General features: G+C 39.5%; 1 protein-coding gene across 1 annotated transcript in view; it reads right to left on the bottom strand.

Annotated features, from left to right (window-relative positions):
* Positions 1–24,944, bottom strand: part of ANTXR1 (ANTXR cell adhesion molecule 1) — a gene marked incomplete at its 3' end in the record, with an annotated part of 253,466 nt that overhangs the window by 149,172 nt on the left and 79,350 nt on the right. Inside the window, exons 9-10 of the mRNA XM_079720921.1 lie at positions 16,663–16,723; positions 5,342–5,440 (exon numbers count right to left, since the gene is read on the bottom strand). Coding sequence (XP_079577047.1) covers positions 5,342–5,440; positions 16,663–16,723 — 160 coding nt within the window. The remainder of the gene's footprint in view (positions 1–5,341; positions 5,441–16,662; positions 16,724–24,944) is intronic.

Raw genomic sequence — 24,944 nt, forward strand, 5'->3', positions numbered from 1 at the left:
TTTGCATTTATGTTCATCAGTGATATTGACTTGTAATTATTTTTTGTGGTATCTTTGTCTGGTTTTGTTATTAGAGTGATGTTGGCTTCGTAGAATGAGTTCAGGAGAATTCCTCTTAATTTTTTTTTTGGAACAGTTTGAGAAGGATAGATGTTAACTCTTCTTTGAAGTTTGGTAGGATTTCCCCATGAAATTGTCTGGTCCTAGACTTTCATTTGTTGAAAGTTTTTTAAAGTAATGATTGAATTTCATTACTGGTCATTATTAGCCTGTTCATATTTTCTATTTCTTCCTGATTCAGTCTTGGGAGATTGCACATTTCTAGGAATTTATCCATTTCTTCTAGGTTGTCCATTTTATTGTCATATAATTGTTTGTATTGGGTGGGCCAAAAGGTTTGTTTGATTATTTCCGTAAGATGTCTCTAGTAGCACTTAGTTGCCTTTAACTTCATTCGAAACAGTTTTGTTAGATTGTATGTGATGGCAGTCATATCAGCATGCATTTAAAAAAAGACTATCAAAATTGGTGAATTTTTGTGTAGCCATTTGAATATTGAAGATGGAAGAAAAAAAGCAACATTTTTTGGTATATTATGCTTTATTATTTCAAGCAAGGTAAAAACACAACTGAAACACAAAAAAAGATTTGTGCAGCATATGGAGAAGGTGCTGTGACTGATCGAACGTGTCAAAAGTGGTTTGAGAAGTCTCATGCTGGGGATTTCTCACTGGACGATGCTTCACAATCGGGTAGACCAGTTGAAGTTGATAGCAATCAAATTGAAACAATAATTGAGAACAATCAACGTTATATTACGTGGGAGATAGCAGACATACTCAAAATATCCAAATCAAGTGTTGAAAATCATTTGCATCAGCTTGGTTATTTATGTTAATCACTTTGATGTTTGTGTTCCACATAAGTGGAAAAAAACCTTCTTGACCATATTTCCACATGCGATTCTCTATTGAAACGTAATGAAAACATTCCATTTTTAAAACAAATTGTGATGCGTGATGAAAAGTGGATACTGTACAACAATGTGGAATGGAAGAGATCGTAGAGCAAGTGAAATAAACCACCACCAACCACAACAAAGGCTGGTCTTCATCCAAAAAAGGTGATGTTGTGTATATGGTGGCATTGGAAAGGAGTCCTCTATTATGAGCTCCTTCTAGAAAACCAAATGATTAATTCCAACAAGTACTGCTCTCAATTAGACCAACTGAAAGTGGCACTCAATGAAGTGTCCAGAATTAGTCAAAAGAAAACTCACAATCCTCCATCAGGATAACGCAAGACTGCATGTTTCTTTGATGACCAGGCAAAAAATGTTACAGGTTGGCTGGGAAGTTCTGATTCATCTGCCATATTCACCAGACATTGCACCTTCAGATTTCCATTTATTTCAGTCTTTAAAAAGTTCTCTTAATGGAAAAAATTTCTTCCCTGGAAGACTGTAAAAGGCAACTGGACCAGTTCTTTGCTTAAAAAGATAAAAAGTTTTGGGAAGATGGAATTATGAAGTTGCCTGAAAAATGGCAGAAGGTAGTGGAACAAAAGGGTGAATAAAGTTGTTCAATAAAATTCTTGGTGAAAATGGAAAATGTGTCTTTTATTTTTTCTTAGAAAACCGAAGACACTTTTTGGCCAATCCAATGGTAATCTCTTATGATCCTTTGTATTTCTCTGGTGTCGGTTGTAACTTCTCTTTCATTTCTGATTTTACTTATTTGGATCCTCTCTCTTTTTTTCTTGATGAGTTTGGCTAAAGGTTTATCAATTTTGTCAATCTTTTCAAAGAAACAGCTCTTAGTTTCATTGATCTTTTCTACTGTTTTTTAATTCTGTTTTATTTACACTCTGATCTTTATTTATTTTTCCTTCTAGTAACTTTGGGTTTTGTTTGTTCTTATTTTTCTAGTCCCTTTAGGTGTAAGGTGTAGACTGTTTATTTGACTTGTTTTCTTGTTTTTAGACACTTTAACTGTGTTTATTTTACATCCTCTTTGAAATTGCTCTTTAGTCTTCTTGCTTGCTCTCTGTCTTCTTTCATCTCTTATCATATGATTTATCATTTGGTGCTGTGAGCCCATCTTCAGAGGGGGTTATGGCTTCAGGAGTGGTGTAGGTTGGACTGGATGTATACTGCCTCTGCCAGGGCCACGGGGTTCTGGATGGCCACAGACTTATTTTGGAGTTAGTTTCCTGACTTGGGGCTTCTGTATTATGCGGCTGGTAAAACAGTTTCCTGACCTGGTGCTTCTGTATTATGCAGCTGGTAAAACATCTTACCTTTATTCCCCTGCCTGCTTCCTTGAATCACTGAGCAGCTTTCCCTGTCCCCATTCAATGTCTGGTACAGCCCTCAGAGCCTGATTTCTACAGGGGGCTCTGCTTTTGCCTGCTTGTCTTGCTGGTGCCCTGTATCTATATTAGTAGCAAGATCACAGCCTGAAGACCCCTCAGGCCCAGAGCCCCCAGAGCTTTGCTTACTGCTTAGATTTTGCATTCCCTTTTTGTCTCCTGTGCCTGGGGGTTTCCTCCTCATTCCCTTGAGCAAGGCCACATGTCACAATTTTTAAAATCATATTTTATGCAGAATTTTGAATTTATTATATTGACCAGAAACAAGTCCAGAAATTGTTTTAGATTCCTAAGTGGTTGATTTGTTTACTTTCTTTTTAAGCAAAGGCAAGGAAAGCAGGAGAGACATAGGTATTAACCTATGCTTTTTATTTTCTGGTTATATTTATCGTCTAAGAATATATTTAAATAGCTTCAACATTTTGGTATTAATATGTTGGTGTTTTATTTGTGTCTTAGTGCAATAATATTAAAGGCTGTACATAGTCTTTTCAATTTGTTATTTTTTATTTAACTGTTTTTCTTTATATAATCTGCTACAAATAATACTTTATTTGTTGAAGACTCCAAGGCTTATAACAGCCATAGCTTCATTATCCGGCCTGCAATTGGACTTATTATGGTTGATAAGGGCACTTCTGTTCTCTTTTTTTGTTATAAAGTGTAATGCAGTATTTAGGAAAAAATCTTGAAAGAGGAAATATATGCTATAAAAATTAAAACAGATAATTTAAAACTTGGATGTAGAAGTGGGAAAGGAGAATGGGAAAAGTAAAAGAATCTAAATTTATTTTATTTTATGGGGACAACTCAATGAGATACTTACATTCATAAGGTTGGTAGAAAAATGTAGAATTGAATATGTTGCATTTTAAAATTTATTTATCTTTTCTGTCCTCCACAGTTTCTTGTTCATATTATTTACTGAATGTAAAAGAACAGATGAATTAATAAATGAATGACAATTTTTTTTCAAATTCCAATATTTTCCCCTTAGCTAGAATATTTTTAATAACTATTTGTTTGAGTTCAGGAGTGTTACTTGCAGCATATAATGTTGTTGAGTCACTGCCTTTCTTTTCTCCAAACTGTCAGCACTTGTGTTGGAGGCACAATTAGGTTTGTGGTTTAAGCTAAATCCCTACCCCAAAGGCCTTTATTCCTTTTTGATTATCAATCAGGTGGAGAGCCTGTGCGGGTGTTTGCAAGTTTGTATTAGGAAAGGAAGAGAAGCTAGTTTCCCAAGAAATAAAATTTCATGGAGAAGCTGGAAAATATGCATTCAATATGTCACTCTACGAATCCATAGTAAATTTGTATTTTTTTGTTATCTTAATATAGCATCTCTGCGTAACCTTTCAAGAAATGGCAACACTACACCCCATGTCCATTCATGTTCAGAGAGGGGTTGGGTCCAAAGGCTTGCTTGTCTGGGAAGCCTTCTTTGGAAGGTGTTGATGTCTTTTGAGTTTAACCCTCAGGAGTTTCTGATCTTAGATTTAAGATTCTGGTTAAGGTAAGAGGGAAGGTGGACTTGAATGACATCACAAATTAAAGGGAAAAAAAAGGAAGGACTCTAGAGGCTGCATGTCCAACTTTCACACTGTGACTTCTTGGGGATACTTCAAGATGTTTTCAAATAGCATGTACTTTTTGGATACGTGAGGGCATTCCCAAGTATCAAGAAAAAATAACTGACTGTTTCAAATCTTTGGAATTATTCCAAATTCAGGAATTCCAGATGTTTGTAAAGATGCCATTGCATACCTCTGTTTAAATATTGAAGTGGGTTTCAAGATGCTATAGAGGGGAAAAGGCATACCCTTCAATTCTTCCTTTTTAAAAACGGTATAGTACCTACTTCGTAACGCTATCAGGAGGACCAAACTAGCGTGAATGGTTAGTCAATAAGCTTGAGTATCCTTTCCTTCCTCTTTGCTCTTTCTACCTTCCAGGGCAGTTGTGGCAAAAAGATGTGTGGTATTTAAAATGTCATAGCACTACAGAAAATACAGTATGTTATTACTGTTTATCGCTGCAGATACTGAACCAATAATTATCTGTGTGATGAATGCCAGATGTAAATAATAACCAGGGCTCCTGGCATTTGTCTTTCCATAATCTGTCTCCCCCATCTTTCCTGGACAGCGATCTGAATCACACACGTCTTTAAATTAAGAACTTGCCTGCTACAAATGTCTTGTGAAAGTGCCAATGTTATGACAATTCATTTTTTTCCCATGAAATGCACTTAGTTTTACTTCCATATGCCTGTATTTCAGGTCAGGTATTCACCCTGATGAGAGTTTTTTGGCGACTCCAAAGCAAGAAACATCCAGATTGAACAAACTTCCAGAATCTACACATGCAAGTCGAACAGTTTGGCTTTTAGTTTACTCAGAATTAACAAATTTAGACCATTTATTTTTTCCTCTTGTGCTTGAGAGTCCCGAATACCTTGTTAAGGAACATGAAGCTTTGTAAGCCCTAAGCAGCCAGGGCCTGCACTGACAGCTGAGAGGTTTTTTTGTTTGTTTTGTTTGTTTTTGCGGTACCCGGGCCTCTCACTGCTGCGGCCTCTCCCGTTGCGGAGCACAGGCTCCGGACGCGCAGGCTCAGCGGCTATGGCTCACGGGCCCAGTGGCTCCGCGGCACGTGGGATCCTCCCGGACCGGGGCACGAACCCGTGTCCCCTGCATCGGCAGGCGGACTCTCAACCACTGCACCACTAGGGAAGCCCAAGAGTTTTGAACTTGGTACAAATGCTGGTGGACTGGAAAACAAGTGCCTGCTGCCTCTCCTGATGGGAGCAAGGGCGCCGCAGCGGCTAGCTATGCCCTTGCTGGTGGCCTTTCTAGCAGGGAAGACCCTTCTCTGTAGTTTCCTGTGTGTGGCCTTGCTAGAAGATGGGGCTGGGGAGCCCTTCCCCGAAGCAGGTGGTAGAAACCCCCCAAACTCCACGAGAACTTACTGAGCGTCACTGACTCGTTGATCTTGAAGCTGCAGAGAACCCTGTCCACGTTGCGGGCGTGTCGGAAGCCGTTACCTCTGACAACTACTTGAAACGATTCTGAAACAAAGAATAAGGACACGACACCTTCATTGACTGCACACCGTTAACCTTAAGTTTCCCATCTGCCCTGGTTTAGGGAGTCTGTTAACTATTTCACCAGGCTTAAAATATTAAAAAATCAGTTCAAGCTGGGAAACAGAAGCATCCGTGTGGGAGCCTTTTACCACCTATTCACTACCTTCTCACTAGTTGCTCATCAGGATGGCACAGAACTTCTCACTTTGAATTTCCACCTTGCCTTTGCCTTTACTCTTCCTCCTAGCTGGAATGCCATCTCCCCCCCCACCCCCGACCTGTGTCCTGCAAACCTCACCCATCTCTCAAGTCCTGGCAGTTTTAAAACCTGTGATCTCTGCCACCAGAAGGCCACGGGGGAGGGACTCTACTTCTTCAATCCTCTTGCGTCTCTTTTACATATTGGATGCAGAGGAAAGGATTTATTTAGAACTCCAGGTGCCTAGCGTTTTTGAAAACTACTACCTGCGGGCATTCACAGTCTGTCCTGAATAGTGTAGCATGTGATTATGTATTGTCTGGTGGTGTTCTTTTGTCTTTTCTTCCACAACTAGGAAATATTCCTTTACGTTTAGGAATTGTTTGATGCAGCTTCAGCTCTCCTGTCTCTGCAGGGCACACAGTAGGAGCAAATAGTGTTATGTAGGAATAATTGTACTCAACAGGGGTACAATTAGGGGTGGCTGATGAGCAAGCATTTCCCGTTTGAACTGACATTGGCCCTTAGCGCACTTAGTACTCTCTTCTCTCAAAGTAGAAGAGATAATATATCTCTGCGGGTCTCTAGCCCTGCATGTTAATTTCATGTTGGCATAATTCATGTTGAATTAACACGTTAATAAAATATTTATAAAGCAAAAATAATGATCCTCTATACTAGTCTTACTAAGGGAAAAAACCAGTTAATTAATTCATTAAATGTTTAGGAGTATTTGCTTGAGTTTGATGGTAACTAATAGTCAATACTCCATTTTCTTTGATTTTTGTCATCTTTTTGTGTGTAAAAATTGGGGCTTGGGATAATGCTGTGTGGCATATAAAAAAGAAAAAGACTAAAAGTTAGAGGTTACAACGCAGTATTTGTGAAAGTGGATCTGGAAGTGTAAATTGCTATCCAGATGGAGATTTTCACTGGAGGATGAATGGAATTAAAGGACTAGCATATGGGACTCTTCCAAACTTTAATAAACGTCATGAATCTATGTCACCTTCATCTGGGGAAACTAATTTAGAGATCATGCTTGCCAATAGAATAATAACTGATATCAGTTGCTCCCTCTTTGTGTGCCAGGCCCTGTGCTAAGCGTTGTATATGTCTGATGTCACTTAAACCTCACCACAGGGAGGTACAAATGAGAAAACCAAGCGTAGTGAGGTTAAGTAAATTGTCCAAGATCACATGGCTGGTAGCTGTCAGCATCAGAACTGGAATCCAGGTCTGCCAAGTATCAAACGCCTTAGGACTCAGCCATCATGCTCTTTACCATTATGCTAAAATGTCTTGTGACATATGACTCATTTAGAGATTGACATTGTGATTTTTTTAAAAGCTTATTTTATTTTTACTTTAGACAGGTTTGCCCATTTTGCAGAAAAATGGAGCTGGCCCAGCTGGGAAGCAGGAAACCAAAACTGAAGTAAGAGAAGCTGGAGGCACTAAGTGTGCCACAAAGAGAAACAAGTTAGAACAGAATGCTGTTTAGAGGTATCAACGACCTTCCCTGTAAGGAAATTGAGATTTTTGATGTTGTAAATGACTTGCCCAAGATCATGTAATCTGTAACTGGTAAGCAGCAAAACTGGGACTTGTACCCAGCATTCACTGCCGTAGTTTTGAACTATATTAAGGTTCAAAACTTAACTATGGTTTTTCAGGACCATAGTCCTATGAGTATTAAGAATTTAGATATGCATGTTGATCCATACATACGATTGCTAAGTTTAGAAGGATAGACTAAATAGTTTTCTTTAGATGTCTGCCTGGCATGTGACTGATGACACAATGGGTTCAACAAGCATTCTATTACGCGTCAAGCATTGTGGAAGAATCTTCTTGTATCCTGTTTACTCAATTTAGCCTATTGATACCCATTTCTGTTTTTAGTCTGAATGCTTGACAACCAGAAGTCTGCCATTGGATGCTTTTGCTGATTGCAAATGTTTTCTGCCTCACTGCTCTGCCTACTTCTCTTGTTTCCTCAAAGATAGTGGAAGGAGAGAAGATTCTGGAAACGCAGGCCATGTGCCAGCTCTCTCCTCTAACACCATGTCCTTGCATAACCAGTTCTGCTGCTGAGTCCTCAGTGAAAGGGGATGCCGGCATGGCTGCTTGGCCAGCCCTCAGGGTGTTAGGGAGGAAGACAGCAGAAACCCAGGAACAGCCATGGTGGAGACCGAGCAATCTAACCCCTGAGGTGCGGGGAGCAGATGAAGGAAAGGATGCTCTGGGAGGCACACCAGAGCAGAGGCGAGCTCCCACCAGTTTCTATATGAGGATGCACATTTGGCCTCCAAAAGAGCCTGAGTATCTGCCCCGGCAGCCCGACTGGAATGTCAGCCGTTCACACGTAGGAGGTATGTGACAAAACTCTGTCAAGTGAATCTGTCAGCAAGCGAGAGCCAGGACACACCAGAACCAGGGCATATTGATTTAATTCAGTTTGTTCACAAAGCCCTGAACCCGTCTCTCACCATATGCACATCTAAGTGTTTTTAGGCAGAGTCCATTTTGGTTTACAGCTCCTACAAGGAGTGCCTAGGGGCTGGAGGGCATTAGGGAGGAATTTCTACTTGGAAATGATCTTTTACCTAATCTTTTAAGATACATGTTCTTTAAGTTATCTTTAAGGTATATGTTTATTATGATTCTTTTGTCACTTTATTCTCAATTATAATTTAAGCTTCCTGATGGGAGAGGCCATCATATCTATTTCTTTAGAATCTTTGGCTGTGCCTCACCCAGGGCTGAGTCAGTCTCAGTATAAGCTTGTTTAACGAAAAATAAATGACATCTTGGTATAGAAAGGGAGAAAGGGGAGGAGAAGGTGGTCATTTATTCAGGTACCAGTCAGATCTAATCTTGTTTGTTTTCTGAGGCTTAATCAGGCTTAATTCATTCATTGAATGAAAAGATGCTCAGCGTCATTGGTTATCAGGAAAATGCAAATCAAAACAACTCCACACTCACTAGAATGACTATAATAAAAGAGGTGGACAATAACAAGTGTTGGTGAAGAAATGAGAAGCCTCATACATTGCTGGTGGGAATGTAAATTGGTGCAGCTGTTTTGTAAAGTAGTTTGGCAGTTCCTCAGAAAGTTAAACATAGAATTACCATATGACCCAGAAATCTCATCCTATACTCAAGAGAATTGAAAACGTATGTCTACACAAAAACTTGTACATATATTTCACAATAGCATCATTCACAATAGCCAAAAAAGTGGAAACAACCCAAGTATCCACCAAATGATGAATATGGTATTCACACAATGGAATATTATTTACCCATAAAAAGTAACAAGTTCTGACACATGCTATGACATGGATGAATCTTTTTTTTTTTTTTTGCAGCACGCAGGCCTCTCACTGTTGTGGCCTCTCCTGTTGCGGAGCACAGGCTCCGGACGCGCAGGCTCAGCGGCCATGGCTCACGGGCCTAGCCGCTCCGCGGCATGTGGGATCTTCCCGGACCGGGGCACGAACCCGTGTCCCCTGCATCGGCAGGCGGACTCTCAACCTCTGCGTCACCAGGGAAGCCCGACATGGATGAATCTTGAAAACATTATGCCAAATGAAAGAAACCAGACATGAAAGTCCATCTATTGTATGATTTTATTCCATTTCATTTCCATGTGAATAGTGCAGATTAGCAAATCCAGGGAGACAGAAAATCGACTGGTCAGGGCCGGGGAGAGGAAGGAATGGAGAGTGGCTGCTTAATGGGTACAGGGTTTCTTTTCAGGATAATGAACATATTCTGGAATTACACAGTGGCTATGGTTGTACAAGTTTGTGAATATGTTAGACATTACTGAATTGTACTCTTTGAAAGGGTGAATTTTAGGATATGTGAATTATAGCTCAATTTTAGAAAAGAAAAAATTTAAGGTCAATGAATAGTTTGATAAACTTATTCTGTTCCCTTTTTTTGCTTTTTTTTTTTTTTTTGGAAATGTGAACACATAGTTTTGCGATGACCTCAATAAAGATCACTTATCAACCACTGTATCTGAAAATGAGACATTTGTATATTCACCATTTGCTCTGATCACCTAAGACTTTTGTGCAAAATTATTGTTAGTGATATTTCCATCTTGAGAGTTAGCTTCAATTTGCTCTCCTATTAAATGCTATTGTAACATGTAACATCTAAAATATAATATAGAGCTGGATGTGTATTAAGTGCTTTCTGATGCCTAAATTACTCTTAAGTTTTTTATTTTATAGCTATTTACTTATAAGAATTTTAGTGAGGTATAACTGACATACAGTAAGTTATATGTAAAGTGTATAATTTGATAAGTTTTGACATAGGTATACAATCATGGGGTGATACCACAGTCAAGATGGTGAACACATCCACCACCCTCAGAAGCTTCCATGTGCCCCTATGTAATCTCTTCCTCCTGCCCTGCCCCACACCATGCGACCACTGATCTGCTCTCTGTTGTTGTAGATTAGTTTGCATTCTCTAGAATTTTATGCAAATGGAATCATATAGTAAGTTTTTTTTTTTTTTTTTTTGGTCTGGCTTTTTTTACTGAGTATAATTATTTTAAGATTCATCCATAATTATTTTGAGGTTTATACATAGTCTATGTCTTTTTATTGCTGACTATTATTCATTGTATGAAAACCACAGTTTTATCCATTCATGTGTTGATGAACATTTGAGTTGTTCACAGTTTTTGGCTCTTAAAAATAGAGCAGTTATAAACATTTATGTACAAGTCTGTGTCAGGACATAGGTTTTTTTTTTCCCTTGGGTAAACACCTAGGAGTAGAACAGCTAGGTCATGTGGTTAGTGTATATTTAATGTTTTGAGAGACTGTCAGAACTGTTTTCCAAAGTGATTGTACCATTTTGCATTTCCACCAACAATGTATGAGAGTCCCTCCTTCAAATAGAAATATCTTTAAATGAAAATGAAGACCAAGGAGAGGATTAAATAATTGATTCAGAAGAGGTGCCTATGGGCCAACATGAGCTCTTTGAAAAACAGTGAAAAGTGAAAGAAATGAAACCACTTTTTGATGTTGCTTAAATGTGTCTGGTTTAAGCATCTAATTTCCAAATGGTAAATATGCCATCTAAAAGTACCTTCCTTTGTGCTCACTTACCCAATTTTATTATGAACAATGGGAAACAACAGAGTAGGAATAATACAATTGCTTCTGAAATGACAATGTAAGGTGCTAATGATAATCTCCTTCCATTTCTGGAGGAAAAGAACTTTAAATGTAGAGCAGTTGGCAGGTTGCACACTTAATTCCAATTAGTTCCTTCCTGGAGTATTTGCTTACATAAAACACTGTGAGCTATTCAAGTCTGAGGCCAACATTGTGGGACCAGAGGAAAATTGTGCTTAGACAAAACGATGCATTTCCTAAAGAGGAGCTGAACTAGGCAGGGCCAATCTAACAATGGATCAATTCTTCCAATTACACAGAGGCTAATCTGCAAAAACATTTAATTAGGAACTTTAAAAAAGAGTCTATATTAAAAGGGAAGCAGAATTATTTAAATGCAGGTAATGTCAAAGGTGCTATAAAGGCTCTCCACAAAGCAGGTGATTTCCTACATGTTTTAGAACAGGAACTGTAAATACAGTGGCATAAGCACCATGCTAAACAGCAACCATATGCTTGACCTGGGTATTGGGATAATGGGGAGTGGTGGAGAGTATGGTGGACTGGAAAGAGTACATGCTTCTTTTAAAGGGAAGTTATTCAGTCTGTAATAATCATTATCTTGCAATAAATACAGGCCCAATGTTGCTAGATCTGATTTTTCAATACAAGACGAAAATCTGAATTTTTAGGTGAAATCAGACTTTTAAATGTTAGCAATAATTTTTTTTTAATTGCAGTGTGAATCAAAAAGAACATATGTGCAGACCAGACAGGGCTTTTTGGCTGCCAGCTTATAACCTCTGGCAGTGGAGGAGTTTTGGGATGGCTCTCTCTCCAAATAGTTTCACTCATGACATTGATTGAAATTCTTTTTGATAGGGCAGATGCTTACCTCCTCTTCACATTAAGATTTCCTGTTAAAATGCAAAATAGTTCCAAGTATACTTCTTTCTTTAGCCAGTAAACAAATAATCAGCCATTAATATCTTAGCTGAAGTTGAATTAAGTCTTTAGAAACTTAAAGTTATAAAGGAGACCCAAAAAGGGTTTCTCTGTAGAGCATGCGGTTACAGATGGCCATTCTGCTGTTGCTCACATAATTCTGGGGGTGGAAAGTTGAGAGCATCTACTCCATTGTTGGAAAGCTTTAGTTGTAAAAGTTGCATGTGTTAAGCCAAAACCTGCCTCCTTGAATTCCTCCCCAATCTCTCCATGTTGGTCTCCTGAAGCTATTTATAGTAAGCCTAATAATTCCTTTCTGCATGGGAATTCTCCAAATATCCTTGTGAGTGTCTCAATTCTTTGTCTAAATCTCTGTGGTCACTCTAGTCCTTCCTCATTCCACAAGCATCTCATTAGCACCTCTTTGAGCAGATCTCGTGCTTCATGCGTGGTTTCGTAATTTGTCTGAACATATGACTATCTCCTAGAGCAGACTGTGAGTTTCATGGGGGGTTGGGACCAAGCATGCATTTTGGTACTCAAATCTTTTCATATTGCTTGGTACGTAGTAGACATTAAGAAGTGATGGAAAGAAAGAAGGAAGGGATGGAAGAAGGAAGGAAGGAAGGAAGGGAGGGAGGAAGGGAGGGAGGAAGGGAGGAAAGAATCAGTGACTGGAGTCTTGGAAGCTTGACTTCCTGTGTTCTCCTGTAAATGGACCTTGAGAGTTGTTCGGAGGTTGTAGCGGGGGAGCACAGCTACTTGTACATCCTTGACTGAAGAATGGACCCTACTGGGGAAGGTCATCCTCTTCCACTGAGCATGCAACTTCAGGAGGGATACACATGGGAGGGAGGAAGGGGACACCTGCCTAGCCAGCCAGATCAGCTGAATCAACCCTGGCTGTCAATGGGGTGACAGATGTTGCAGCTGGGCTGCCCTCACATCCTGAATGAATTATTAATATGGTTTCTAGTTCCATCACCACTTCTACTAGGAACATGCCTTTGTCAATGCCATTTTTAAAATATGGGACTTGGAACCATGGTCTGAACTTGGAATAGTGGAGCATGGTATTAGCTCTCTTGCCCTGGACACTGGATGGCTATTGATGCACTCTAAGATTGCATCAGCTTTTTTTGTGTCAGAGGAATTCTTGTTGGCTCTCAAGATAGCTATGCTTCTCCTTGCTTTTTCTTTTTCTTTGCATGAACTGTTACTAAGTCAGGTTTCTCTAAACCTGCTTGTACGTGAAACTGATGACTTGCAAGTCCAGCATTTTATATTTGTCCCATTAAATTTCACCCTATTATTTGCAGCCCAAAACAGAAAGATCTGTGTTGGATCTCAGTTTAACTGTCCACCCAGTGCATTATCTCACTGCCTCTCTCAGAGCTCTGATTGCTGTCAGAACCATGGCTGTTGCTGAGTTGTTGGTGAGAGCCAGCTGAGATCCCTGTCTTGGGAGAATGCAATCGTCAGTATAGCGTGTCTTGAGTGGACAGGCCAGGGTGGGGCTCCACAGCAGGGGCTGCTCTGGGGGCCAGGGAAGTGAAGTAATTCAGAGAGCGAGGGGAGGAAGCAGAGAGGAAAGGTTTTTGATGAAAGCAAGTTCTACCTTCTTCACAGATCTGTCTAGGGCTTAGTCTCAACATTATACTTTACAAATATGAACAGTATTTCCTTGGTCACTTTCTCCTCCAGTACGTATTGAGTTAATGAATCATTTTGCAGATACTCTGAACTCTACCAAGGTTTCCCCAATTTTCTTTCAGTAGAGAAACATACAGGCATGTTTTTCTCATCTAGGTGTGATATTATCAACATCATGATTCTCATATTAACCTTCAAACCTTATTAAAATGACACTGATGATAATAATGTCACCTTGCTTTGTTGTAACAGTTTATGCTTTTTAAAGCACTTTCACATAAATCCCTGTCCCTGGCTCCTTGCAGTGGCCTAATGAAAATCACAGAGGGGGTATGCTTAGGTCTACTTGACAGGAGTTCACAGCCCTGGACAATGAAATGGCCTCCAATGCTTCATGAAAGCCATGCTTACTCCAGAGAATGATCAGTGACAGAACTTTAAGGGAATCCTTGGAAGAACTTTTGGTGTAAGGATATCTTGTGAAAGTTTTATTTTCTTCTTAGTAAACTTATTTTCTAATCTACATGTTTTAATCCTAATGATTCTCATTCAAGAGAGGTGGGAGCTTGCTTTTTCAAAACCTAGGCTAGGTCCCATCACTGTGTCTTGTATTAATTTTTTTATAAGAAATAAAGGAAATGGAAGGGATGGAGGGGGAGTATGGGGTTAGCAGATGCAAACTAGTATATATAGAATGGATATAGAACAAGGTCCTACAGTATAGCACAGGGAACTATATTCAATATTGTGTGATAAACCATAATGGAAAAGAATATAAAAAAGAATGTATATATGTAGTTATAACTGAATCACTTTTCTGTACAGCAGAAATTAACACAACATTGTAAATCAACTACATGTCAATTAGAAAAAAGAAATAAAATAAATAGAATTGGATAGTTTACTCCGATACAGGAAACTATTGTTTGTCCATAAAATATGGGATATTGCACATAAGCCAGAGATTTAAAAAATATTTAAAGAAAGATTCCTTGGATTGGATTTACCAGAGATTTGTCTATTTTATTGGTTCTACCAAAGAAACAGCTCCTGGGATAATTAATCAGTGGAATTGTTTTAATTTGTTTAAATTTATTAATGCTTTTTAATATTTTTTCTTATATTTTCCTTAGCTTTAAAAATATCTTTTATTTAATTATTTTTCTTTTCCATTTATTAAGAAACATACTGAAAACTATGAATTTGCTAGGATCAGATCTTGTGGACCCTGGTATTTCTGTGCCATATTCAGTACGTTTATATATGTGGTCTTTTTATTGTTTTGAACACCTCAGTGGTAAGTAAAGGAGATTTTGGTTTACTAATCTTTGATTCAAGAATTATTTAAGAAGATACTCAATCCAAGTGATTGAGATTTGGTGGGCTTTTGGGGCCTTGTTCTGTCTTTGGCTATTTCTAATTCTGCTTCATTGAAAATAGTTCAAAGTTCTGATAATTTCTTGAGATTAGGTGAAAGTAGTTAATAAGGGTCAAATGAGCAAAAATCGGTGCATTGTTTGTTTAAGGAATGTATGAATCAAGACATTCGGTCAACATTTATTGACCACCTATTAAGTACCACAGACTCTGTTAGGCAGTGGGAAGTGGAGAGAAATAAGGTTCCTTATCTGTCCCCAAGAACCCTACAGGAGGGGAACTGATTATGCTAGTGAATTAACAGAAGTTGTATTCATTGTCTTTAGATGTTCTGATTCAATACAAGGTTGCAAAACATCCAGTAGGATTGCTAAACTGCAAGTCTGGGTTTTTTTTTTTCATGAATGAGATAACTGCACAATTAAGGAACTCCCCTGTTTTCTAATTGTGTTAAAGTAAAGGAATTATAAAAATTGTGGAGACAGATTTACCTTGAAGCTAATGAGCCCTAGTTAAGCCTCCTGGCACTGGGTTCATGTGGTCATATGCTTTTGTGAATTTGCAAAGGTAAGGTTTTTCAATTCCTTTTCTTAAGAATGTTCTCCTGGACATGTCTTTGTGGCAACTACATTTGTTCCTGCCATCTATGTTACCAGGTAGCAGTGTATTTAAAGGTCAATAGATAATCTTTGTTGATTGCTTTTCTTCAGGAAATTTACACATCTCTGAATAGTCAGTCTCCAAGTACTGCTAACAACTTTAAATGTTTACATATATGCTTAGTGTTTTGTTGTTGGCACATACTATTCACTACATCTAACTCCTTGAAAAGTGTTTCAACTATTCTAAAATATAGCCAAGAAACTGGAATGGAATCCTCAAGGAATTACCTCATTTATACCAATAAAATATGCCATAAAGAATAAAACTGTACAGTGTTTGAAAAAGCTTGAAAGTTCTTCCTCACTACTTATGGGGTTGCATGATATATTTTCTATGATAAATTAATAATTGGCACTTGGTATTTTAGGAGACTAGAAAGGGACGTTAACAGTGAACTCTCAACGGTGAAATATTACAGGTCCTGGAGCACAGGAACTCATGGAGAGAAAGTTTATCCTTTTTGTATCGCCAGCACTTACCACAGTGCCTGGCATTCAGTAGGTGCCTACCAGTACTTTTTAAATAAGAGGGATGGGAAACCTGTCAGGAATTATACAAAGAGAGCCAGAATGGTTGAAATTTTAGACAGTCCATTATAATACAAAACAACAGTAAGAACATGATTTTGATCAGTTAGAGAAAATACTGTGACTCAGAGGAGGCTGACTCTTTGTATAAGTAGAGGCTTGCTGTATTAATGATAAAATTATAGTGGCCTTTTCCTGGGATAATTGGAGTGGCCTATCAACATTTTGTGAGGAATTGTAGATTAAGCAATTAGTTACAATCAACATGTTAATTACAGAGAGAGGTTCAGCACTGATTAAATAATTAAAAATATCAACATTTCGGAGGTGGCCTATGATCACTGTGATGGCTGCCATGAGGATGTAGGGTTAGATTCCACTTGTATCCAGAGAGGGGTATTGATGGTGATGTGTGGGAATCCAGTATTTCTGTAATATTCCCAAATTAGTTCCCATGAAAGGAGAAAATTTAGATAGGCTTTTCCAAACTTTCAAACAACGGGCATGTTGATTCCTTATTCCCTTTTTCCCCTAGAAGCAAATTTATTTAGCAGTTTCTACTCCTCTTTCTCCCCCTTCCCTTTCCTGTCCCACCTCCCTTCTTCTCTACTGATGAAGTAAACATGTGACTTGAATTCAAAATCTCATTATTTTTGTGACAGCGATTAGCATGTAATTTCAGTTTACCTCCTGCACATATGGTGGATGGTTCCGCTGCTAGAATTTCGATGCAGGACTTCTTCAAAATCTAGGAGGAGAGGAAATCAAAAAGTCAAAGCACAGCTTATTTTGTTAAAACAGAAAAGTGGGGTTTGCTTTTAGCTACCAAGATAGGAAGGCTCAAGGACATTATGTTGTAGTGGGGGGTAAGTGGAGGATAACATTTTTACTAGTATCATTAGTGTCAAGCATTTAATGAGCCAGCACTGTGCTAGATGCTTCCGGGTATCCCCAAATCCATAGGAATAATTCATTCATTTGATCTTTGGGCAGATATTTATTGAGTCTATGATACAACAGTCCTAGTTATAGAGAGGTTTAACATCTAGTTGACGAAATGGGACTTACACTTGAAAAGAAAAATAACAATGGCCCAGCCTATGTGGTAGGCGCCGGGGTGAAGCGGCAGACGGTAGGAGCTACAGAGTTCATGGGGGAAATCATTGAGGGCTGCTACATGGGGAAGGGCTTCCTGGAAGAGGTGGGTGCTGAGGGTAGGACTCAGTCAAGTGGGGAGGAGTAAGTTAGGGGAAGGTTAAGGTCCAAGCAGGAAGTGCCATTTGCAAAGATGAGAAACTAGAAATACATAGACCTCTTTAACTGGAACAAAGGAGCTTGAACAGTAGAAAAACGAGTGATAATAGATAAAGCTGGAGAAGTAGGATGGAGATGGCCAGCCCTCTAGAGGAGATGCATGTGCAGATTACTCAGAGTTCCCTTTTAGTTAGAGAAGTGGAAATGTTGCAGGAGAGGGAGGACTTTGAAGGCTGCTTGTTGTGCCTCGTTCTTTAGGAGGAACTTACTTACATGGAAATGTAGTCTTCCCCCCAAGTGAGTCTTGTAGGGTTAAGTGGAGAGTCTGGAGGACCCCATGACCGCACAGGGCATTAATAATGAAGGCTTCTTCTGGCAAAAGCAGGGTACCTGACTGGTAGGGTTCAAGCTTTTCTCCACCATTTATGAATGCCGTCTTTTATTGCATAATGATTCTAAAATTTCGACCAAGCATTTTAAACAAGTATAGGACACTGAGTTAATTTACCAAGCAAAGGCAGTATCTTTATTTGGGCTTTACTTAATTTGGAAATTGAGATGGTTCAGAGGCCTGAAGGAAACTCTCTCTCTATTTATGAAAGGGGCATTTGTTAAAGGAATTAAGAGTGAAGTAAAATGTAAAGTCCGTAAAAGAAAAAAGCATCTTTTAGCATTGGGAAACACCCATTTACTTGTATGGATGTATTTATTTATATATGCTTCTTTGTTCCAGCTTAAGTGACACATATACCACAAGATACAATCAAATAAAATACAATAAATTCAAAAGGGGAGGAAATGGATTAAAGGGAAAATAAGGGGAAGATGAAGTAAGGAGTGAGAATAGCATAGAAAAATACGTTTTTGATTATGTATTATTAAGAACTTATTTCCTTGCTAGGAGTGGCTCATGAATTTAGTTCTAAGCTTTCTAGTAGCAAATGAGAAGGGCAGACAATATTTATGAGATTCTCAATCTGAAGAATGAAAACAAACCAGTTTCTCAGAAGAGATAATATTTACCCATTCCAGAGAGAAATCTGGGCGTCCTCAGAGAGAAGCATTGTGAAAGGAAGTGAACAACATGCTTGAGAAAATTGTTCTCTGATGTACAGATGACAAAACATTCAAATACATTCATTGAAACAGGCTCCCTCACAACCATGTGTTTTAGGTAATTCTCTATACCTGAGAGTAATAAGAAGCATCACAGTCCTCCCTATCTTCAGGAGGATTGGTCCCCCGTGAATAGCAAAATCAGAGGATGCTCAAGTCCCTTATATAAAATGGTGGAGTATTTGCATATAACCTACACACATTCTTCCATTTACTTTAAATGATCTCCAGATTGCTTATAATACATAATACAATGGAAATGCTAATGTAAATGTTTGCCAGCACGAAGCAAATTCAAGTTCTGCTTTTTGGAACTTTCTGGATTTTCTCCCCAATATTTTTGATCCCCAGTTGGTTGAATCTGCAGATGTGGAACCCATGGATACAGAGGGACGACTGTATTTCTTTTTCTTGACAATTCTAAAATCCAGATTTCCAGCTGACATTTTTTTCCTGACATTCTTTCTGACTCTTTTACAATTTAAAGGCATTTTCGTATTTTGATTCCTCTGTTTTCAGCTTCTACCTCATTCCACAGTCAAAGCAATTTGTTCCTTTTTGTCAGTGTTTGCCTTATTTCTTCTCCCTCTGGCTTACCCAATCACTGTCCATCTCAAACATAGGTGCAGCCTCAGTTCTCCCTGGTCCCCAAGGACCTGGTATCACCTCTGAACCCTTCACTGACATTCTGACTTGGGATCAGGGACCCCAAGGATGTATCCTGGACATCCATGTTTCGCTTCTGGCTTTTCCATCCTGCCTTTCCAGTGGTCAATCTGGTCCTTTAGATGCAGCAACATCCTAGGACTGGGGCTTGCCAAGATCTTCATCCAGATCCTTGCCAGTGACTCATACCCCAGATAACAACTGCCCTATCTGAGCTGTGATGACAGTCCACTCCTCTCTCCCCCCAGTTTGCTGCCATTGGGCTCTTCCTGGCTGAAGGGCCACCTTAGCTACTGGTTGCCATAACTCAGAGAGGCAGGCACACCCTTCAACATGTCTTCAGGCATAAATCTCTTAATAGGCCACAGGGAGATCCAGAATTAACCCATATGGAGAACTTTATTAAATAGTGACATTAGAAAAACACAAAGCTTTTTTTATGTTTTAAATAAAATTCCTCTGTCTCCTTTTATAAATCACTTTATCATCTACAACTAAAGATTTCAACAGTCCAAGAATGAAAATTGGGCTATCGCATCTATCCTGTCTCCATTCCCCAAACTCCATCAAAACACATAAATGAAATCTTCACCCATGTTAAGTTCCTGACTTTGAAGCAACATTTTTTTTTTTAAGTGACTCAGCCTTTGCAGTGTTGTTTTTTTCGGAGGTCACCACTCTTTTTATTTTTTTAATTTATTTTATTAATTTATTTATTTTTGGCTGTGTGGGGTCTTCGTTGCTGTGCACGGGTTTTCTCTAGTTGCAGTGAGCAGGGGCTACTCTTCGTTGTTGCAAGCGGGGGCTACTGTTTCTTGTGATGCGCGGGCTTCTCATTGTGGTGGCTTCTCTTGTTGCAGAGCACGGGCTCTAGGTGCGCGGGCTTCAGTAGTTGTGGCTGGCGGGCTCCAGAGCACAGGCTCAGTAGTTGTGGCGCATGGGCCCAGTTGCTCCGCGGCATGTGGGGTCCTCCCGGGCCAGGGCTTGAACCCATGTCCCCTGCACTGGCAGGTGGATTCTTAACCACTGAGCCACCAGGGAAGCCCGTGAAGCAACATTTTTGAACCAACCCTAACACTGAACCAGGGGTGAGTAAAGGAAACACCCGTGAATCTTTGACCACAAAGACACACTTACAGGTTTTGTCATAATAAACACATGCTGTATTATTCTCTCAAAGTGTCTGCAATTAGCTGATAAATCTAAGGAGTTTTGTATAAAGGGCCAAAAAATTTCAGCCAAGGGCTGTGATTCAATCCAGTAAAAACACAGCTTTCCCAATCTTAACTTAAAACATCTGGAAGGGAGGCATTGCAGCCAATGGAGTAAAATTTATCAGTGAGGGGGATGGGCAGGACTTGTCTGGGACTGTGGCTTCTCTGAGTTAGAAATGTCTGGTTTCAAAAGGTAGGAAGTCACAATGGCATGGGGTGGATTTGGGGGGTTCCTTTGGTTATTAGCAGCCCAGACTGTACAGCAATCAGTCTGTCCGAACTTCAGCAGACAGCAGATCAGCCTAGGGACTGGAGGCTGCATGGGGGTGGGGAGGCAGAGGATCCCTCCCCGACCTGGGCAGTGGTAGCCATGGAGGAGCTAGAGACACAGCACTGGGAGATGGATGAAGGGAAAACACTAGACCGAGTGGAAAGAATTCACACAGGGTTGGGGTGACGTCAGAGGTGATAGTCTAACTGACCTCTGATGGAGACTGGCTAAGACTACCACATGCCTCAAGCATGATCCAATGTGAGGAGTTGGGTCCTGGTCTTGCCCCTGGTCCTGTACTTACCTGACCTGTGGTCCTTGACAAGTCTTTTAACTAGTCTGAGCCCAAATTTTGGGAAACAGTTTAAAATACTAATAGTTTAGTATTAAACTAAATTTGAGTCGAATTGCTTGAGTCAACTCACTCATGAGCACTGTGACCTTGGGCGAGTTCCGTAACCTCTCTGAGTCTCTGTTTCCTCATCTGTAATAGTGGGATAAGAACAGCACCAACTGCATGAGCTTGTTCAGTTGGGAAGTTTAAATGAGATAATATAGGCAGACTCCATAGCACAAGGCCTGGAAGTCCTCAAATAATGGTAGTTTTAATCTTAAGAACTAGCACAAGGCCTGGAAGTCCTCAAATAATGGTAGTTTTAATCTTAAGAACCTAGGCTCTGGAGACAGAAAAAATAGATTTGGGCTTTAAATAGATTTATGTCCAAATACAAGCCCTACCACTTACTGGACATGAGGATTTGGATAAGTTATTAAACTTCTGAATCTCAGTTTCTTTTTCTGTAAAATGAGGACAAGAAAAACACCTCTGGTGGTAAAATGAGTAATAGACATGAATGCAGAGATATTTAGTTTGTAAAATCAATAGAACTTAGGTGGTAAAATTCATATTGGATTAGAGAGTGAGGAAAAGAGTGAGATTAAGGAAAACTGACAAGGTTTTTGTTTTATAGACAGGACTAGACAGATGTGATTGGTCAACAAATAGTATTTAACAACCTTGGGCCATCCGCCAAAAGTGCCCTTCATGAAAACAAGGCACCAAGAAATGTGCTCAGAACAACCTTAGTAGTAAAGCACTTAGTAGGACGTCTGACGCATATTTGGTTCTCAAACAATGGTAGCTGTGACTGTTACCGCTGTTATTACTGCTACTACTGCTATTACTCTCGGGCAAGGATGGTTAGCTCATATCTGCTTCTATCCCGTCACCCACCGCTGGCCTCTTGCTAAGTCCTATTTGCTGAAAATGCCTGAAAGATGGCTAATAATATTTTCCTGCTACCTTCTGGGCAGATTTCAAAAAGAAGATATATGGGTAGGCATGTTTGAAATCTGCAAAGAACTCTATAAGTACATGGGTTGTTACTGGTAGTGACACTCCTGCACACCTCATGAAAGTGTTGGGGGAGTAAAAGAGGCAGCAGATGTAAAAGAATTTTGCCAAGTAATAAGGGCTGTTTAATAGACTTAAAGTGAAATCGGACTTCCCTGGTGGCGCAGTGGATAAGAATCCGCCTGCCAGTGCAGGGGACGCCGGTTCAAGCCCTGGTCCGGTAAGATCCCACATGCCACGGAGCAACTAAGCCCGTGTGCCACAACTACTGAGCCTGCGTTCTAGAGCCTGCGAGCCACAGCTACTGAGCCCATGTGCCACAACTACTGAAGCCAGCGCACCTAGACCCCGTGCTCCACAACAAGAGAAGCCACCGCAATGAGAAGCCCGCGCACAGCAACGAAGAGTAGCCCCAGCTCGCCGCAACTAGAGAAAGCCTGCGCGCAGCAACGAAGACCCGACGCAGCCAAAAATCAATAAATACGTTTATTTAAAAAAAAGTGAAATCCATTGTGAACCAGTCCAGGTTGTATATAAAACTTTATATATATATATTTTGATTCTAAAAATCTAAAGTCCTTTTTCATAAATTTCAGAGTTTATGCAGAGATTTCTCAAGAATACTTAAAGATTGTAAATATTTACATAGAGTTGTTATGAATCCCTCCCTTACCGTAAGCATACCTAATTTTTCCCCCCTAACTGCCCTGCCTCCTTCCCCAATAAAGTATCAATCTTTATTTACTTGGCCACTTCCTGCTGGAAGATTTTTTTTGTGTTAATACAAGATCAGTTTTCTTTATCCATTCATAGTATAGGGTCCTTTTCTTTCCACATATCTAGACAGCATGTTTCTTAGTGTCTTACTTGTTGTGAAGGGTACATTCTGCTTCAGAGATGTCTGGAGCTTGAAGTAGGCTGGCCCACTGGTGGTTAACTATCTATTGCCCAATTACATCTCTCTAGTTCTCTAAGACGAAAACCTAGGAGTTTTCCTTAACCTCACTCTCCCAGTCACCCTCTAAATCCAGTATGGATTTTGTGACCTAAGTCTACCAATGAAATATTTCTGTATTAATTCACATTTTAGTATAAATTGCCATCTTTCAGAGGACTTACTGTGGTTTATAATTATATATTTATCTTTTTGATTGTTTGGTCATTGTCTATGTTCCTCACACTATAACCTCTACAAAGGCAAGGAGATTTGTTTTTATCCACCACTGTATCCACAAGGCCTAATCTAGCACATAGTAGGCACTAAATAAATACTTATTGAATAAATAAATGGCACACTTTCTGCATCGCTTCATTAACTGACATTTTAGCATATTATGTATCAGTCTTTCTTTGTCCCTGTAAATATAATCTTTTATTACATTAATCTTTTCTGGTCTTTTAAATTAAATTAAATTTTAAATCTTTTAAATTAATCTTTTATAGTCTTTTGAATACAAGGCTATGTTCAGCATCTTGTAACATCTCCCTCTTCTTATTAAGTCTTTGGGGACTGCCTTCCCAGGAGGCCTACTTCAACACCTCCATCTTTTTAAATGGTTTATCTTTTTAAACAATAATGTTGTAGGTGTATCATGTTCCCATGTCTAAGGTCTAGATGGGCCTGCTGTGTAAAAGGCCTTGACCCCTTTATTTGGGAAGAATGTAAAAGTATATGTTTGGGGGTTGGGGAGCAGTGTCCCAGGTACACTAATACAGCTGATGGCAGAATGCACATTGGGTAAGCCTGGAGGCTATTGCTTTTAGAAAAGACCAGGGAGCTTGGGACACAAAACTGGCTCATCCATGCCTTCAGGACTGCCAATGTTGCCCCCATGAATTTTGAAACTATTTGATCTCTAATAAAATTTTGGAAAAAAAAAAAAGGTAGTCCCCTTTCCTAAGTAAAATGCACTCTGCACTTAAAATCAATAGACATATCTATTATTAACTATGGACATTATCCTAGATTCATATCCAGTTCTACAGAATCTGAATTGAAAATAAAAATTTACTATCACACACATGTCTTTCTGGGATTCATATATGATTTTATGTTACAGTCATACATTATATCAAATAAATATTCCAACATGCAAGAAAGACATTCTTAAGAAGTTACTGAATTATAGATAATAAAGCTCATCCTCAAAACATACAAGAATTTTTGGGTGGAGGGGGGCACCCAGCTCACTTAAATAAATGCTACTCTTCCCTCAGTTAGTTTCACACTCAACGAGAGTCTGGTGTGAAGAAGCACAGGACAAACAAGGCTCTGAAACCGAGGAAATTCATTTTTATGCCGTGAAACCACTTTCCTTTCCTGTTTTCAGAAGGAAAGCTCAGATAACTGTGACTTCCGAGACGTGGTTTATTTAGTAAGAGAAGCTTGCTGATCTGCTGATCTGCTGGCAAAGTCAGTGGCCCTCCTTGGGAGCTAAACCCTGCAGCATTTCATGGGGTTTTGTTCTAAATTCTGCTATTGCTTTTACAACGAGTCTTAACAGATTCCTAGATATAGGAGAAAGAGCTGGAGGGGTGTGGGGTGACCTGAGGATTAACTGAACATGCCCCTCTGCAATCTTTGTAGCCTATGCAAGCAATGGGATTTTTAAAATTACATTTGGACTATTTCATAAGCCAAATAGAAAAAATAGCTTAGTTGAAATGCCTGGCCTGAATGTCTGCAAAGTCTGAGTCTAATTAAAGACTGCTGAGGCAAATGATTTTTTAAAAAGATTTTCTGCTCACTACAGAAACTACAATTGATTCTATTTATGTTTCCAGGCCTGCTAATGTGAATGGGGCACAAAATGCCATCTTTTATAGATATGGTCCTGGAAAAGAGGGTGGGGGAAGTACTAACGGGCTTTTACAAGAAACGGAGCCACAAAACTGCCCACTTGTGGTGCAGTGCAGGTCACGAACACTCTGCAGTCCTCTGCCCTGCTTTACAATGAACACATATGCACAGTCTGGCATATAAATGCACTGGACACCAGGGGAATACGACAAAGGGGGAGGTCTCTGTGACTGCACAATTCAGCATCTGACCAGGAGGAAAGGCACGTGCCAAACAAGTGATGCCAACAATTAG

Source organism: Hyperoodon ampullatus, assembly GCF_949752795.1.
Source record: "Hyperoodon ampullatus genome assembly, chromosome: 15".
NCBI classification, from domain to species: domain Eukaryota; kingdom Metazoa; phylum Chordata; class Mammalia; order Artiodactyla; family Ziphiidae; genus Hyperoodon; species Hyperoodon ampullatus.